General features: G+C 38.2%; 1 protein-coding gene across 1 annotated transcript; it reads left to right on the top strand.

Annotated features, from left to right (window-relative positions):
- Nucleotides 1–10,569: 10,569 nt before the first annotated feature.
- Nucleotides 10,570–11,514, top strand: LOC139187220 (olfactory receptor 2AG1-like). The gene has a single exon (XM_070803229.1). The coding sequence runs from the start codon at nucleotides 10,570–10,572 to the stop codon at nucleotides 11,512–11,514; it is 945 nt and encodes a 314-aa protein (XP_070659330.1).
- Nucleotides 11,515–20,349: the final 8,835 nt, after the last annotated feature.

Raw genomic sequence — 20,349 nt, 5'->3', positions numbered from 1 at the left:
TATTTTTGAAATTCCAGTCTCTACTCCAGATTTTTAATTTCAGCTTTTTGGTATTTGTTATCAATTTTATACCTATATATTTTTTAAAATAATTTTTGTGACTTTTCTTTTTCACTCTCTTTCTTTCTCTTCTTCTTTTATATAACATGTATATCTGAAATTCCAAACCCTACTCTAGATTTTTAATTTATGCTTTTGGTATTTGTTATCAATTTTGTACCTATATTTTCTTTATAATTTTTGTGACTTTTTTTTTTTCTCTCTCTCTCTCTTTCTTTTCCTTCTTCTTTTCCTTAACATTGTATTTTTGAAAATCCAAACTCTACTCTAGATTTTTAATTTTTGCTTTTATGTATTTGTTACCAATTTTGTACTTTTAAGAACCCAATCTTCAGTACCCATTTTTCACTAGGGAGCGAGATTACTGGCTTGACTGCTCTCTCTCCCTTTGGACTCTCCTTTTTCTCCACCAGATCACCTGTGTCTCCTCCCTAACCCCTCTCTACTCTATCCAACTCTGTGAATTTCTGTGTGTTCCAGACGGTGGAGAATACTTAGGGAACTGACTACTGGCTGGATCTGTCTCCCTCCTTTTCATTCCCCACTTTTATCCTCCTGGCCACCTCTGTCTCCTTCCTCCTTCTTCTCTTCTCTGTATAACTCCATGAACATCTCTGAGCAGTCCAGTTGTGGAGTGCACATAAGGAAGTGACTACTGGCTAGCCCACTCTCTCCTCTATTGATTCCACCTCATCTCATTCGGGTCACCTCTAAATCCCTCCTCCCTCTTCTCTTCTCCATGTAACGCTGTGAACCTCTCTGGGTGACCCTCATGGTGGAGAAACTTTTCATCTTTCATATAGATGTTTTATCAATGGTGTTGTATAGAAGGAGAAGTTTTGAAATTACTGTAAATATAAGACTGATAACTGGAAGCAGGAGGCTTAAGTCCAAACCCTGACTCCAGGGAACTCCTGACTCCAGGGAACATTAATTGACAGGAGCTCATCAAACGCCTCCATACCTACATTGAAACCAAGCACCACACAAGGGCCAACAAGTTCCAGGGCAAGACATCCCAAACAAATTCTCCAGCAACACAGGAACACAGCCCTGAGCTCCAAGATACAGGCTGCCCAAAGTCACCCCAAAACCATAAACATCTCATAACTCATTACTGGACACTTCATTGCACTCCAGACAGAAGAAATACAGCTCCACCCACTAGAACACCGACACAAGCTTCCCTAACCAAGAAACCTTGACAAGCCACCTGTACAAACCCACACACAGCGAGGAAACGCCACAATAAAGAGAACTCCACAAACTGCCAGAATACAGAAAGGACACCCCAAACTCAGCAATTTAAACAAGATGAAGAGACAGAGGAACACCCAGCAGATAAAGGAACAGGATAAATGCCCACCAAACCAAACAAAAGAGGAAGAGATAGGGAATCTACCTGATAAAGAATTCCTAATAATGATAGTGAAATTGATCCAAAATCTTGAAATCAAAATGGAATCACAGATAAATAGCCTGGAGACAAGGATTGAGAAGATACAAGAAAGATTTAACAAGGATCTAGAAGAAATAAAAAAGAGTCAATATATAATGAATAATGCAATAAATGAAATAAAAAACACTCTGGAGGCAACAAAGAGTAGAATAACAGAGGCAGAAGATAAGATTAGTGAATTAGAAGATAGAATGGTAGAAATAAATGAATCAGAGAGGAAAAAAGAAAAACGAATTAAAAGAAATGAGGACAATCTCAGAGACCTCCAAGACAATATTAAACGCTACAACATTCGAATCATAGGAGTCCCAGAAGAAGAAGACAAAAAGAAAGACCATGAGAAAATACTTGAGGAGATGATAGTTGAAAACTTCCCTAAAATGGGGAAGGAAATAATCACTCAAGTCCAAGAAACCCAGAGAGTCCCAAACAGGATAAACACCCCAAGACACATATTAATCAAATTAACAAAGATCAAACACAAAGAACAAATATTAAAAGCAGCAAGGGAAAACCAACAAATAACACACAAGGGAATTCCCATAAGGATAACAGCTGATCTTTCAATAGAAACTCTTCAAGCCAGGAGGGAATGGCAAGACATACTTAAAGTGGTGAAAGAAAATAACCTACAGCCCAGATTATTGTACCCAGCAAGGATCTCATTCAAATATGAAGAAGAAATCAAAAGCTTCTCAGACAAGTAAAAGCTGAGAGATTTCAGCACCACCAAACCAGCTCTCCAACAAATAATAAAGGATATTCTCTAGACAGGAAACACAAAAAGGGTATATAAATTTGAACCCAAAACAATAAAGTAAATGGCAATGGGATCATACTTACCAGTAATTACCTTAAATGTAAATGGGTTGAATGCCCCAACCAAAAGACAAAGACTGGCTGAATGGATACAAAAACAAGACCCCTACATATGTTGTCTACAAGAGACCCACCTCAAAACAGGGGACACATACAACTGAAAGTGAAGGGCTGGAAAAAGATTTTCCATGCAAATTGGGACCAAAAGAAAGCAGGAGTCACAATACTCATATCAGATAAAATAGACTTTAAAACAAAGGCTGTAAAAAGAGACAAAGACGGTCACTACATAATGATCAAAGGATCAATCCAAGAAGAGGATATAACAATTATAAATATATATGCACCCAACACGGGAGGTCCACAATATGTAAGACAAATGCTAACAAGTATGAAAGCAGAAATTAACAATAACACAATAATAGTGGGAGACTTTAATACCTGACTCACACCTATGGATAGATCAACTAAACAGAAAATTAACAAGGAAACACAAACTTTAAATGATACAATAGACCAGTTAGACCTAATTGATATCTATAGGACATTTCATCCCAAAACAATGAATTTCACCTTTTTCTCAAGTGCACATGGAAGCTTCTCCAGGATAGATCACATCCAGGGCCATAAATCTAGCCTTGGTAAATTAAAAAAAAAATGAAATCATTCCAAGCATCTTTTTTGACCACAATGCAGTAAGATTAGATTTCCATTACAGGAGAAAAACTATTAAAAATTCCAACATATGGAGGCTGAACAACACGTTGCTGAATAACCAACAAATCACAGAAGAAATCAAAAAAGAAATCAAAATTTGCATAGAAACGAATGAAAATGAAAACACAACAACCCAAAACCTGTGGGACCCTGTAAAAGCAGTCCTAAGGGGAAAGTTCTTAGCAATACAGGCATACCTCAAGAAACAAGAAAAAAGTCAAATAAATAACCTAACTCTACACCTAAAGCAACTAGAAAAGGAAGAAATGAAGAACCCCAGGGTTAGTAGAAGGAAAGAAATCTTAAAAATTAGGGCAGAAATAAATGCAAAAGAAACAAAAGAGACCATAGCAAAAATCAACAAAACCAAAAGCTGGTTCTTTGAAAGGATAAATAAAATTGACAAACCATTAGCCAGACTCATCAAGAAACAAAGGGAGAAAAATCAAATCAATAAAATTAGAAATGAAAATGGAGAGATCACAACAGACAACACAGAAATACAAAGGATCATAAGAGACTCCTACCAACAATTATATGCCAAAAAAATGGACAACGTGGAAGAAATGGACAAATTCTTAGAAAAGTACAACTTTCCAAAACTGGACCAGGAAGAAATAGAAAATCTTAACAGACCCATCACAAGCACGGAAATTGAAACTGTAATAAAAAATTTTCCAGCAAACAAAAGCCCAGGTCCAGACGGCTTCACAGCTGAATTCTACTAAAAATTTAGAGACGAGATAACACCTATCCTACTCAAAGTCTTCCAGAAAATTGCAGAGGAAGGTAAACTTCCAAACTCATTCTATGAGGCCACCATCACCCTAATACCAAAACCTGACAAAGATCCCACAAAAAAAGAAAACTACAGGCCAATATCACTGATGAACATAGATGCCAAAATCCTTAACAAAATTCTAGCAATCAGAATCCAACAAGACACTAAAAAGATCATGCACCGTGACCAAGTGGGCTTTATCCCAAGGATGCAAGGATTCTTCAATATCTGCAAATCAATCAATGTAATACACCATATTAACAAATTGAAAAATAAAAACCATATGATTATCTCAATAGATGCAGAGAAAGCCTTTGACAAAATTCAACATCCATTTATGATAAAAAACTCTCCAGAAAGCAGGAATAGAAGGAACTTACCTCAACATAATAAAAGCTATATATGACAAACCCACAGCAAACATTATCCTCAATGGTGAAAAATTGAAAGCATTTCCTCTAAAGTCAGGAACAAGACAAGGGTGCCCACTTTCACCATTACTATTCAACATAGTTTTGGAAGTTTTGGCCACAGCAATCAGAGCACAAAAAGAAATAAAAGGAATCCAAATGGGAAAAGAAGAAGTAAAACTCTCACTGTTTACAGATGACATGATCCTCTACATAGAAAACCCTAAAGACTCCACCAGAAAATTACTAGAACTAATCAATGATTATAGTAAAGTTTCAAGATATAAAATCAACACACAGAAATCCCTTGCATTCCTATACACTAGAAATGAGAAAACTGAAAGAGAAATTAAGGAAACAATTCCATTCACCATTGCAACAGAAAGAATAAAATACTTAGGAATATATCTACCTAAAGAAACTAAAGACTTATATATAGAAAACTATAAAACACTGGTGAAAGAATTCAAAGAGGACACTAATAGATGGAGAAATATACCATGTTCATGGATTGGAAGAATCAATATGGTGAAAATGAGTATACTACCCAAAGCAATTTATAGATTCAATGCAATCCCTATCAAGCTACCAACGGTATTCTTCACAGAGCTAGAACAAATAATTTCACAATTTGTATGGAAATACAAAAAACCTCGAATAGCCAAAGCGATCTTGAGAAAGAAGAATGGAACTGGAGGAATCAACCTACCTGACTTCAGGCTCTACTACAAAGCCACAGTCATCAAGACAGTATGGTACTGGCACAAAGACAGAAATATAGATCAATGGAACAAAATAGAAAGCCCAGAGATAAATCCTCACACATATGGATACCTTATCTTTGACAAAGGAGGCAAGAATATACAGTGGATTAAAGACAATCTCTTTAACAAGTGGTGCTCGGAAATCTGGCCAACCACTTGTAAAAGAATGAAACTAGACCACTTTCTAACACCATACACAAAAATAAACTCAAAATGGATTAAAGATCTAAACGTAAGACCAGAAACTATAAAACTCCTAGAGGAGAACATAGGCAAAACACTCTCCGACATACATCACAGCAGGATCCTCTATGACCCACCTCCCAGAATATTGGAAATAAAAGCAAAAATAAACAAATGGGACCTAATTAAACTTCAAAGCTTCTGCACAACAAAGGAAACGATAAGCAAGGTGAAAAGACAGCCTTCAGAATAGGAGAAAATAATAGCAAATGAAGCAACTGACAAACAACTTATCTCAAAAATATATAAGCAACTCCTACAGCTCAGCTACAGAAAAATAAATGACCCAATCAAAAAATGGGCCAAAGAACTAAATAGACATTTCTCCAAAGAAGACATACAGATGGCTAACAAACACATGAAAAGATGCTCAACATCACTCATTATCAGAGAAATGCAAATCAAAACCACTATGAGGTACCATTTCACACCAGAATGGCTGCAATCCAAAAGTCTACAAGCAATAAATGTTGGAGAGGGTGTGGAGAACGGGGAACTCTCTTACACTGTTGGTGGGAATGCAAACTAGTACAGCCACTATGGAGAACAGTGTGGAGATTCCTTAAAAAACTGGAAATAGAATTGCCTTATGATCCAGCAATTCCACTGCTGGGCATACACACCGAGGAAACCAGAATTGAAAGAGACACGTGTACCCCAATGTTCATCACAGCACTGTTTATAATAGCCAGGATATGGAAGCAACGTAGATATCCATCATCAGATGAATGGATAAGAAAGCTGTGGTACATATACACAATGGAGTATTACTCAGCCATTAAAAAGAATACATTTGAACCAGTACTAATGAGGTGGATGAAACTGGAGCGTATTATACAGAGTGAAGTAAGCCAGAAAGAAAAACACCAATACAGTATACTAACACATATATATGGAATTTAGAAAGACAGTAACAATAACCCTGTATACAAGACAGCAAAAGAGACACTGATGTATAGAACAGTCTTTTGGACTCTGTGGGAGATGGAGAGGGTGGGAAGATTTGGGAGAATGACATTGAAATACGTATAATATCATATATGAAACGAGTTGCCAGTCAAGGTTCGATGCATGATACTGGATGCTTGGGGCTGGTGCACTGGAACGACCCAGAGGGATGGTATGGGGAGGAAGGAGGGAGGAGGGTTCAGGATGGGGAACACATGTATACCTGTGGCGAATTCATTTCTATATTTGGCAAAACCAATACAATATTGTAAAGTTTAAAAATAAAATTAAATTAAAAAAAAAAACAAAAACACTTACCAGAAAACTGAGCAAGCTCACTGAAAGATACTTACCCAAGTGAGTAACAGTTTATGTTCACTTGAAAATCTGCACCTGAATGTTTGTAATGGCTTTTTACACAAACAACACAAATCAGAAAGAACACACACATGTCTTTGATGAATAGAAAAGCAAGCTATGATACATCCTTACAAATGGACACTACTCAGCAATAAGTGTGAACAGGCTTCTAATAATCAGCAGAATTTGGATGAATCTCAAATATATTATACTAAGTGAAAGGAGTTATACTCAAAGTGTATGATACCATTCATATGACATGATGAAAAGGCAAGAAAGAAAAATAGTAGCAATGGTAAACAGATCAGAGTTGGCAGGGGACTTGTGGAGGGCAGGATATAATTACCAAAGGACACCAGAGAATTTGGGAGGTTGATACAACTTCTATATCTTGATTTTGGTGGTGGCTGTATACTATATATGGGCTTCCTTGGTGCCTCAGTGGCAAAGAATCTGCCAGTGCAGGAGATATGGGTTGATCCCTGGGTCAGGAAAAGCCCTTGGAAAAGGAAACGGCAACCCACTCCAGTATTCTTGCTTGGGAAGTCCCCTGGACAAAGAAACCTGGCAAGCTGCAGTCTATGGTGTCGCAAAAGAGTCAGACACAACTTAGTGACTGAACAACAAATATACATTTATGAAAACTTGCAGCACTATATACTACAAAAGGTGAATTTAACTGTATGAAAACTATACCTTAGTAAAACTGAAAAAAATATAGGAAAAGATAATTGTAAATAAAAGGATATGAAGCTTTTAATATCCTGCTTCTACGACCTTCTTTAAGTACCAGTAGAAAAAGTCCCCTGCCATATTGTTTTTTGTCAAGAGTTTAGTGTTATAGTTTTGAAATACAATTGTATTTATTCTGTCAATTAAACTTGCCAGATCATTTGTTGAGCCAATTACTGTGTTCATCATTGTTCCCTGTAATATATATACATCCCTAGGCATCACCTTCCTTCTTGATGAAATTATTATATTCAAGCATCTTTGGTGGTAAAGCCTTATACTTTTGTTTGTAAATTTTTTTTCACTCCCTACTGATGCTTTTATCCATGCAGAGAACTCTCGGTGCGGGCAGTTATGTTCCCTCAGCACTTTTGAAGATATTTCTCTTTTGTCCTATGACTCCAGTGAAAAGTCCACTACCTTCTGTCTTTATCAGTGGGAAATCTGTCTTGCTTCTTTGAGAGAATTTTAAAGATTTTCATTAACACTGATATTCTCCATATTCAGTACTGTCTGGATAACTTTTTTTATTGCCTGCTCAATGTTTACAAAGTCGCACACTTTCTCTTCAAATGTCACCTGTGGCACACAATATAACACCAACACACATACGTATGTACAGGACAAGACAGATTGCCAAAGGTCACGGAGGGAAGACTGGGTAATTACAGACTCCACAGAGCACAGTCATGTTGAATTAAATAGTCCAGGCTAAGAAGATGATAAGTGAGGCCAGGGGGGTGGAGGTGGGAAGCAACGTCCCACAGATGCCTCAAAACCCACCTTAAATCTGGGGCAGAGGACTGATTGACCACGAAAGGGTCTTTTCTTCCTGTTCATTTCAGTCGGTAATTTGGAAATGGGCCATCAGTGTCTTCCTTAGGTGACGTAGAAACCCAGGGCCTCCAAGCTCATTTAGTGAGAGAAGAGTACAAGGAAACAGGGCCAGGAAACAGGCCCAAAGGGACTCATTACCATCCTGTTTCCTGGACCAGCCTTTCCAGGGAAGGCCATTTCAGCTGAGAGGCTAGGCTAAGTCCCTCTAAACACAGGGGTAGAACAGAGGGAGTGGGATCATGGGATGAGGAAACTGGGCAGCCTCCCCCAGGACAGGCCCTGGCTCCGTGTTGGCCCTGGGGACAGTGAGATCAGTCATTGCACGGTCTCCTTTGAGCAGCCCTTCTAATATCTACTTCCTCCCGATTCCCACTGCTTTCATTTTTCCTCCCAGACCCCAGCAAGAGTAAATAAAAGTCTGAGCGTCAGTACCCATGAACTCTGTCTGACTAATGCACAATAGATAGATGAAACTTTTACTTGAGGAGCTGTGTGACAGAAGCAGTTTCTTTTACTTTTCCACAGGTGTAAAAACAGGACAGCTATACTCTTGTTCTGTAGAAGCTCTCCAAGTCAGAAGGATTCAGTTGGCTCTGTCAGCAAGTATTGCATTTCCAGAGCAGACCTGTAGAGGAACTGAAGGAACGGAAGGAGTCCTAATCGACCTTGGTCAGACCCCTCAGACTTTTAACATCGCTTAGCAAAATCAAACCTATTGGATATGGCTGAAAAAGTCCCATCTTCCTTCTTGTATTCTACTGCATCTTCTTTGACCCTCAAACAATCCCCAGGGTTGTCCATGTTGTCAGGCAGCTGGCATTTAACCACCTCAGGTAAGAGTATTGTCTCACTTTCAGGGAAGAGGGCAGTCTTGAGGAATTTTGACTTGAGAAATGGAGCCCAGTGCAGATCCCAAGAACTTCAGCTACTCTGTTCTCCAGGTTCTCTGGTGCTTGGGCTCTATACCTCATCACAAACTCCTCTATTCTTTGTTTTCTAAATATGAGGAGGAATCAGTGAGGCCTGATGGAAAATGCTATGCTACATCCCAGACCAGGGTATCTGCTTCCTGGTGGTAGCATTAAGATCTGTCTTTAGACCTCATAGGCTTTGCTGGCATCTGATAAAAATACTTGTAGCTATGTTATAATATATGCCTCTGAAGGACCATTTAAGATCAGATGATAGTTTTGTGACATGCTTTAGTACCTCTTTACTATTAAAATTCTGTGGACTTTGTAGAAGTCAATGGAAACTAGGGAAATGTCAAAATATTTGACATAATAGAGGAAAGTGAGTTTTAGAAATATGCTTCACTTACAGACTTTTTAAGATATGTTCAAATCTGGATTTATCTGCCCAGTTTCCATGATGCGTGAGACTGATTTCTGTCAATCTCATGTCCCTGTTCTAGAAAGCTTCTCTCTGAGAATGAGTCCCAGACTCCCATGGCAGCTTTCAGAACAGGAGCTCTTTTTCCTCCCCCTGGGGGTGCTCAATGCAGTCTGGATACCCTGGCTCTGTAGTTTGGGGACTCAAAATGGTGAAAGAGAGGGAAGCTAAGGTTAATGAGCTTGTTACAAATACAACACATGCTCTTTTTTCTCCTACAATTTTCCCTATTTCTCCCCCAAACAATCTGAGCTTCCTCATCAGTTCCTTATGTTTTTCATATTTCTGAGTAATCCCAGGGTCACATTTATTATAATATGTCATAAAATAAACAGCTATGTTTGCCTTGATTTTAAAGGTTAAGTTCTGAAAGTGACATCACCTCAAGCACACTATTCCATAGTCTCAGACAATCTAAATTATCTCCCCTCTTTGGCACATGGAGACTGTAGGGCTGGTCCAGTGAACTAAGATGCATACTTTAGCTCTTCTAATAAGGCTGTTTATAGCTTTGGGGGCTGCAAATCAATGTGGACATACGGTGTATGGAAAAAAATAATGAGGTACATTATTGATATCACACCGATGCTCTTGTTTTAGTATTTCATATTCAAAATAGGTACACAGAACAGTGACTGGGTACTTAAATCATCAGTCAAACATTATACCTAAAGCATAGGTATAAGAATTATTAAGAGCATGCATACCTGAATAATGATATATTGCAATGAGAAAGGTATTTGAATTTCTGGGGAGATACATATTCAGGTTTGATATCCTGAATAATATTCTTATCTAGTGATCTTTGAATATTTAGCTGTTAATGTGATGCTTGTTCTCCATTCAGATGGTTCTTTTCAAGATACTTAAAAGATTCAGAAACAGAGATCAAGAAATAAAATTAGCTACCAGTGGGAAAGGAATCACCATATTGGACTCATATTGGTCATTCTGTGGGGCCTCTGATGTTACAAAATGTTGCAACCATCTTAACAAAAATTCACCTAGAATCTACTTGGTTCTAGGCAACTAAATAAACAACACAGAATGGAGCACTGGAACTCCACTCTGGAAAGTGGCTTCATATTGATAGGGATTCTGAATGACAGTTTGTCTCCTGAGCTGCTCTGTGCTACAGTCACAGTCCTGTACATGCTGGCCCTCACCAGCAATTGCCTTCTGCTCCTGGCCATCACAACGGATGCCCGACTCCATGTGCCCATGTACCTCCTGCTCGGGCAGCTCTCTCTCATGGACCTCCTCTTCACGTCTGTTGTCACTCCCAAGGCCTTCATGGATTTTCTGCTCAGTGAAAACACCATCTCCTTTGTGGGCTGTGCCCTTCAGATGTTTCTGGCACTGACCCTGGGTGGTGCAGAGGACCTCCTACTGGCCTTCATGGCCTATGACAGGTATGTGGCCATTTGTCATCCTCTGAACTACATGGTCCTCATGAGGCCAAGGGTCTGCTGGCTCATGGTGGCCACATCCTGGATTTTGGCATCCCTTAGTGCCATTGTATATACTGTGTACACCATGCACTATCCCTTTTGCAAAGCCCATGAGATCAGCCACCTGCTCTGTGAGATTCCACCTCTGTTGAAGTTGGCCTGTGCAGATACTTCCATATATGAACTCACGGTGTATGTGATGGGTGTGACCTTCTTGATTCCTCCTCTTGTTGCTATCCTTGCCTCCTACACACTAATCCTACTTACTGTGCTCCACATGCCCTCAAATGAAGGGAGGCAGAAAGCTCTGGTCACCTGCTCTTCCCACCTGACAGTGGTCGGGATGTTCTATGGAGCTGCCACATTCATGTATGTTCTGCCCAGTTCCCTCCACAGTCCCAAGCAAGACAACATCGTCTCTGTCTTCTACACGATTGTCACCCCAGCCCTGAACCCCCTTATCTACAGCCTGAGGAATAAAGAGGTCATGGGGGCCTTAAGAAGAATCCTGGGTAGATATATGCTGTGGACACACTCCTGACAGAGTTGCCAAGTGGAGGTGGTAGGAACTAAGTATCATGTGGCTGTGATAATGGTAGCTTATAGAAGTCTTATCAAACTCCAATAACCTCTTACATCAGAGGAGAGCTGCTCTCATTTGACTGGATTCTTAGACAATTGTAGAGAGAAGTAGCCTCATAAGACATATTGGGCTTCTTGTTTATTAGGTAGATGGTTGTTAAAACAATTAGTTGGAAAGAGTAATCAATTTGTGACTACATTTGTACAAATACTTATGTTGAGAGAGTGGGAAAAGCTAATGGGCCATTTTTATACCACAAAATGAAAATTAAAGTACAGAAATGAATAAAACAGAATGTGGAAGTTCCCAGGTTTCAAGTGAGCATTGGAAATATAATAGCAGTGAGAGTCATGTGTTGTGTATTTTTCTTGAGTTTTTTTTTTTTAACTTTACAATATTGTGTTGGTTTTGCCATATATCAAAATGAATCCACCACAGGTATACATGTGTTCCCCATCCTGAACCCTCCTCTCTCCTCCCTCCCCATACCATCCCTCTGGGTCGTCCAAGTGCACCAGCCCCAAGCATCCAGTATCGTGCATCGAACCTGGACTGGCGACTTGTTTCATATATGATATTACACATGTTTCAATGCCATTGTCCCAAATCATCCCACCCTCTCCCTGTCCCACAGAGTCCAAAAGACTGTTCTATAAAACAGTGTCTTTTTTGCTGTCTTGTATACAGGATTACTGTTACCATCTTTCTAAATTCCATATATATATGCATTAGTATACTGTATTGGTGTTTTTCTTTCTGGCTTACTTCACTCTGTATAATAGGCTCCAGTTTCATCCACCTCATAAGAACTGGTTCAAATGTATTCTTTTTAATGGCTGAGAAATACTCCATTGTGTATATGTACCACAGCTTTCTTATCCATTCATCTGATGATGGACATCTAGGTTGCTTCTATGTCCTGGCTATTATAAACAGTGCTGTGATGAACATTGGAGTACACGTGTCTCTTTCAATTCTGGTTTCCTTGGTGTGTATGCCCAGCAGTGGGATTGCTGGATCATAAGGCAATTCTATTACCAGTTTTTTAAGAAATTTCCACACTGTTCTCCATAGTGGCTGTACTAGTTTGCATTCCTACCAACAGTGTAAGAGGGTTCCCTTTTCTTCCCTTTTCTCTAGACTTTTGGATAGCAGCCATTCTGACTGTTGTGAAATGGTACCTCATAATGGTTTTGATTTGCATTTCTCTGATAATGAGTGATGTTGAGCATCTTTTCATGTGTTTGTTAGCCATCTGTATGTCTTCTTTAGAGAAATGTTTATTTAGTTCTTTGGCCCATTGTTTGATTTGGTCATTTATTTTTCTGGAATTGAGGTGTAGGTGTTGCTTGTGTACTTTTGAGATTAGTTGTTTGTCAGTTGCTTCATTTGCTATTATTTTCTCCCATTCTGGAGGCTGTCTTTTCACCTCGCTTATAGTTTCCTTTGTTGTGCAAAAGCTTTGAAGTTTAATTAGGTCCCATTTGTTTATCTTTGTTTTTATTTCCAATATTCTGGGAGGTGCGTCATAGAGGATCCTGCTGTGGTGTATGTCGGAGAGTGTTTTGCCTATGTTCTCCTCTAGGAGTTTTATAGTTTCTGGTTTTACGTTTAGAAAAGTACAACTTTCCAAAACTTTCCAAAACTGGACCAGGAAGAAATAGGAAATCTTAACAGACCCATCACAAGCACAGAAATTGAAACTGTAATCAGAAATCTTCCAGCAAACAAAAGCCCAGGTCCAGATGGCTTCACAGTTGAATTCTACCAAAAGTTTAGAGAAGAGCTAACATCTATCCTACTCAAAGTCTTCCAGAAAATTGCAGAGGAAGGTAAACTTCCAAACTCATTCTATGAGGCCACCATCACCTTAATACCAAAACCTGACAAAGATCCCACAAAAAAAGAAAACTACAGGCCAATATCACTGATGAACATAGATGCAAAAATTCTTAACAAAATTCTAGCAATCAGAATCCAACAACACCTTAAAAAGATCATACACCATGACCAAGTGGGCTTTATCTCAGGGATGCAAGGATTCTTCAATATCTGCAAATCAATCAATGTAATACACCATATTAACAAATTGAAAAATAAAAACCATATGATTATCTCAATAGATGCAGAGAAAGCCTTTGACAAAATTCAACATCCATTTATGATAAAAACTCTCCAGAAAGCAGGAATAAAAGGAACTTACCTCAACATAATAAAAGCTATATACGACAAACCCACAGCAAACATTATCCTCAATGGTGAAAAACTGAAAGCATTTCCTCTAAAGTCTTGTTCCTCAGGAACAAGACAAGGGTGCCCACTTTCACCGTTACTATTCAACATAGTTTTGGAAGTTTTGGCCACAGCAATCAGAGCACAAAAAGAGATAAAAGGAATCCAAATGGGAAAAGAAGAAGTAAAACTCTCACTGTTTACAGATGACATGATCCTCTACATAGAAAACCCTAAAGACTCCACCAGATATTACTAGAACTAATCAATGATTATAGTAAAGTTGCAGGATATAAAATCAACACACAGAAATCCCTTGCATTCCTATACACTAATAATGAGAAAACTGAAAGAGAAATTAAGGAAACAATTCCATTAACCATTGCAACGGAAAGAATAAAATACTTAGGAATATATCTACCTAAAGAAACTAAAGACTTATATATAGAAAACTATAAAACACTGGTGAAAGAAATCAAAGAGGACACTAATAGATGGAGAAATATACCATGTTCATGGATTGGAAGAATCAATATGGTGAAAATGAGTATACTACCCAAAGCAATTTATAGATTCAATGCAATCCCTATCAAGCTACCAACGGTATTCTTCACAGAGCTAGAACAAATAATTTCACAATTTGTATGGAAATACAAAAAACCTCGAATAGCCAAAGCGATCTTGAGAAAGAAGAATGGAACTGGAGGAATCAACCTACCTGACTTCAGGCTCTACTACAAAGCCACAGTCATCAAGACAGTATGGTACTGGCACAAAGACAGAAATATTGATCAATGGAATAAAATAGAAAGCCCAGAGATAAATCCATGCTCATATGAACACCTTATCTTTGACAAAGGAGGCAAGAATATACAATGGATTAAAGACAATCTCTTTAACAAGTGGTGCTGGGAAAACTGGTCAACCACTTGTAAAAGAATGAAACTAGAACACTTTCTAACACCATACACAAAAATAAACTCAAAATGGATTAACGATCTAAACGTAAGACCAGAAACTATAAAACTCCTAGAGGAGAACATAGGCAAAACACTCTCTGACATACATCACAGCAGGATCCTCTATGACCCACCTCCCAGAATATTGGAAATAAAAGCAAAAATAAACAAATGGAACCTAATTAAACTTAAAAGCTTCTGCACAACAAAGGAAACTATTAGAAAGGTGAAAAGGCAGCCTTCAGAATGGGAGAAAATAATAGCAAATGAAGCAACTGACAAACAACTAATCTCAAAAATATACAAGCAACTCCTACAGCTCAGCTACAGAAAAATAAATGACCCAATCAAAAAATGGGCCAAAGAACTAAATAGACATTTCTCCAAAGAAGACATACAGATGGCTAACAAACACATGAAAAGATGCTCAACATCACTCATTATCAGAGAAATGCAAATCAAAACCACTATGTGGTACCATTTCATGCCAATCAGAATGGCTGCAATCCGTAAGTCTACAAGCAATAAATGCTGGAGAGGGTGTGGAGAAAAGGGAACTCTCTTACACTGTTGGTGGGAATGCAAACTAGTACAGCCACTATGGAGAACAGGGTGGAGATTCCTTAAAATACTGGAAATAGAACTGCCTTATGATCCAGCAATCCCACTGCTGGGCATACACACTGAGGAAACCAGAAGGGAAAGAGACACGTGTACCCCAATGTTCATCGCAGCACTGTTTATAATAGCCAGGACATGGAAGCAACCTAGATGTCCATCAGCAGCTGAATGGATAAGAAAGCTGTGGTACATATACACAATGGAGTATTACTCAGCCATTAAAAAGAATGCATTTGAATCAGTTCTAATGAGATGGATGAAACTGGAACCTATTATACAGAGTGAAGTAAGCCAGAAAGAAAAACACGAATACAGTGTACTAACGCATATATATGGAATTTAGAAAGATGGAAACAATAACCCTGTGTACGAGACAGCAAAAGAGACACTGATGTATAGATCAGTCTTATGGACTCTGTGGGAGATGGAGAGGGTGGGGAGATTTGGGAGAATAGCATTGAAACATGTATAATATCATGTATGAAATGAGTCGCCAGTCCAGGTTCGATGCACGATACTGGATGCTTGGGGCTGGTGCACTGGGACGACCCAGAGGGAGGGTATGGGGAGGGAGGAGGGAGGAGGGTCAGGATGGGTAACACAGGTATACCTGTGGCGGATTCATTTTGATATTTGGCAAAACTAATACAATATTGTAAAGTTTAAAAATTAAATTAAAATTTAAAAAAATCATAACAATTGTATGGTGAGTATATTTCTTTGTTTGTGTCCACAGGAAAGGAAAGCTATCATTATAATTTACCTTATGCTAATTTAGATATGCTTTATTTGTATCATTTGATTTACCTGTGTGGAAATATTTATAACAAAAACTGTGAACTTTCCTGGCTCACCTAATTGAAATTATTTGGGGAGGTAGTGCTTTTTTAAAACTCAGAAATATTTTCTTTTCAGAAGCTGTCTTAAATTACTTGGTGTATTAAGATCAATGATAATATAAAAGCTAATAATCTATGGAACTAGTCCAAGTTCATTATATAAACAGAAAATTCAGAAATTGAGAAAGAGAAAACCTATAAGGTTTTCTATTCATTTTTGCTTATCTATATGCAGTTTACTGAATAGCTATGTACATTTTGGCCAAAGTTTTGCTTTTTTTTTGCTTGAAATTTGGTGAAGTTTCTTCCTTTGGAGAGAGGACATTATAGTGTAGGGCTGGGGGGCTTAGGGAGGTAGGTGGCCAGAGTTCTGAGTTTAATCTCTGCTCACCATGTATACCTGTGTATCTTTGAACAGAAATTAAACCATTCATTTTTCATTTTGTTCCTCTGAAAAGCAGTGATAATAATAAGACTCATGATGATCTCGTGTTTTAGGGTGACTTGAATAAGATGATAATGCACTTAGACCTGTGCCTCGCAAATAGTTCTTAAACCATGCTAACTGTTATATGAATATCTAATAAATAGTCTTGATAAAACTTCATTTCAAATGACTACATAATAGCATCATATGAATCCTCTATAATGTATTTAGGGATTTCCTTACATTTAATTTTTTCCCTTCAAATTTTCTACGTAAGGGTATATTTTAAGTGAGGTCAAATTCTTGAAGGGTAAAAAATGGAATATAAGCAAAGAAACTATTTGAAATTCTTATTTTAAAGAGCTAACTGTTTATGAGAAAGTTAGAGACCTTTTGCATGCCGGCTAGCATTTTGTGAGAGTCTCTGCCTCATTGTACTCTTTCCATCCTGTCTTATATAAACTCCCTTTGATAATTTATTAAGCACATAAACAAAAAGTAACAGGTGTTTTCACTTATAGTATTTATTTTGTTTTATTCTAATGATTTTTCTGTAGCCCTATATAGACAAAGTGAAGTCACTCAGTCGTGTCGGACTCTGCGACCCCATGGACTGTAGCCTACCAGGCTCCTCTGTCCATGGGATTTTCCAGGCATAGTGGATTGCCATTTCTTTCTCCAAGGGATCTTCGCGACCCAGGGATCGAACCCGGATCTCCTGCATTGTAGGCAGACGCTTTACCGTCTAAGCCACCAGGGAAGTCAAGGAAGGTCCTAGACAATTTGGCAGTTATATACGTGGCAACACTTATTTTCAGTTTATTACATATGTAGTAGGATATGTTGGATAGAGAAGTGTTACAACATTTACAAAATGTCACGGATTCATTTTTTCCTTTGTATTTTATAGGTGATAGTACCCTTACAATTTCCATTTTTAATTCAGATAATATTGCCATAAATCTTTAGATGTGCTTAATAAACTTTAATCTCTCTGATATTATTTAAATACATTATGGATAGTGAAACTTTAAGTTAGTTGTTTTCTAAATAGCTGATTTTCCTGTTAGCATTCCTAATAATCTTTACCTATTTTGCATTTATTATTACTATTATTTATAATTGCTTGACTATGTATTTTCTTCTTGTAAGTATAGTGGTAGAGGGTGTCTCTAGTACTGGTCTAGTACTACCCCATTCCTCAGAGCAAATCATCTTAAAAGACTTCACCGTACCTACACCTTCTGGTCCTCCTCTACCATTCACAACTCATATCACTGTAATCAGGCTCCCTCCACAGCCAACAGCACCTCCCCTCCCTACCTCATTGTAGTCGTGCGTGTCAAGAGTGACGGAGGTATATGTCTCATCTGTTCTGACAAAGAAATAATAGTATATATTTTATAAAAGTGTAAAATGGGAATTTTAGAATCGTTACCTGTGATTACCAATGAGCCTCAAAGGGCTTAGAGATTAAAATCTATATTCCATAGGAGATACAGTAGATCTTTATAGTCCACATATCTCAGAAAAAAATTAAATAATTGTAAATAGTTCCAGAATGCTAACTAGACAGGACTTAACTATCATTAAGGTTCTCCGTCTTCAGGCCTAAGTGTATGTGTGTGTCCCTGTATGACTTTCTCTCTTGAATTGCACCTTCTTTTTACTTGCATGAATAATCCTGCTCATTCTCCAAAACTCTTCATTTTATCTTTAAATACTAATTAGGGAGATATGAAATTTAAAACTTCAGGCAACATGCGCTTCATTTTTAATTTAAAAACCCATATTTTATAGCTTAAAAATGCAAAATGAGAATAAAATTGTTCAGTCACTACAGAAAACAGATGGACAGTTTTTAATCAAATTAAACACATACTTAACACACAACAGAGCAAGTTTACTACAAGGGACTTACCCAAGTGAATAACAGTTTATAGTCACTCAAAAACCTATACATGAATGTTTATAATGGCTTTTTCCACTAACAACAATAACCAGAAACAACAAAAATGTCCTTTAACTGGTGAATGGATAAAGAAACTATGATAAAGCCACACAACTGGATGTTACTCAGCAAAAAAATGAGAACAGACTATTAATAGATGGCAGAATTTGAATGAATCTAAAACATATTATGCTAAGTGACAGAAGCAATACTCAAAGTATCCGATACCATTCATATGACATGTAGGGAAAAAATAGGAGAGACTCTAAATACATCAGAGAGTTCCCAAGGGCTTGGATGAGCATGGGATGATTATCAAAAGGCACCAGAGAATTTGCAGCATTGAGGCAACTTTTATATCTTGGTTTTGGTGGTGGTTATATTCTATTATGGGCTTCTCTGATGGCTCAGCAGGTAAAGAAACCACCTGCACTGCAGAAGACTCAAGAGATGTGGGATTGATTCCTGTCTCAGGACAACCCCTAGAGGAGCACATGCCAACCCACTCGAGTATTCTTGGCTGGAGAATCCCATGGACAGAGGAGCCTGGTGAGGTACAGTCCAAAGGGTCTTAAAGAGTTGGACAAGACTGACAGACTAACACTTTCACTTTCCCTTTTTACATATGCTATTATATACATTTGCCAAAAATTGCAGAACTGTATACAAAAAGAGGCAGATTTTATTGGGTAAAAATTTGTGCCTTAATAAAAATTTAAAAAGTAAGAAATAATTGAATAAAATTTTTAATATTCTTCTTGTACAGCCTTCTTTAAGTACCAATAGAAAAAAGTCCCCTGTCGTCTTGATTTTTTTCTGTGAATTTAAAATTTTTTATTTATATCCTATCTGCTTTGAAAAGGGATTTAATGTTCAGTCAGTTCAGTTCAGTTGCTCAGTCGTGTCTGACCTTTGCAACCCATGGACTGCAGCACACCAGGCTTCCTGTCCATCACCAACTCCTGGAGCTTGCTCAAACTCACGTCCATTGAGTTGGTGATGCCATCCAACCATCTCACCCTCTGTCATCCCCTTCTCCCACCTTAAATCTTTCCCAGAATCAGGATTTTTTCCAATGAGTCAGTTCTTTGCATCAGATGGCGAAAGTATTGGAGTTTCAGCTTCAGCATCAGTCCTTCCAATGAATATTCAGGACTAATTTCTTTAGGAGGGACTGATTGGATCTCCTTGCTTTCCAAGGGACTCTCAAGAGTCTTCTCCAACACCACAGTTCAAAAACATCAATTCTTCAGCTCTCAGCTTTCTTAATAACCCAACTCTCACATCCATACATGACTACTGGTAAAACCACAGCTTTGACTAGATGGACCTTTGTTGGTAAAGTAATGTCTCTGCTTCTTAATATACTGTCTAGGTTGGTTATAACTTTTCTTCCAAGGAGTAAGCATCTTTTAATTTCATGGCTGCAGTCACCATCTGCAGTGATTTTGGAGCCCCCCAAAATAAAGTCTGTCACTGTTTCCATTGTTTTCCCATCTATTTGTCATGAAGTGATGGGACTGGTTGTGTCCAACTCTTTGTGACCCCATGGACTGTACAATCGATAGAATTCTTGAGGCCAGAATACTGGACTGGGTAGCCTTTCCCTTCTCCAGGGGATCTTCCTAACCCAGGGATTGAAGCCAGGTCTCCCGCATGTCAAGGAGATTCTTTACCAGCTGAGCCACAAGGGAAGCCCAAGAATATTGGAGTGGGTAGCCTATCCCTTCTCCAGTGGGTCTTCTCGACCCAGCAATTGAATCG

This window comes from Bos indicus, chromosome 15, assembly GCF_029378745.1.
Source record: "Bos indicus isolate NIAB-ARS_2022 breed Sahiwal x Tharparkar chromosome 15, NIAB-ARS_B.indTharparkar_mat_pri_1.0, whole genome shotgun sequence".
NCBI classification, from domain to species: Eukaryota; Metazoa; Chordata; class Mammalia; order Artiodactyla; family Bovidae; genus Bos; species Bos indicus.
Note: the sequence above shows the minus strand (reverse complement) of the source record. Positions and strands in the feature narration are given on the sequence as shown.

Coding starts and splice junctions, on each gene's coding strand:
- LOC139187220 (XM_070803229.1), top strand. CDS start 10,570: ATGGAGCACTGGAACTCCACTCTGGAAAGTGGCTTCATATTGATAGGG.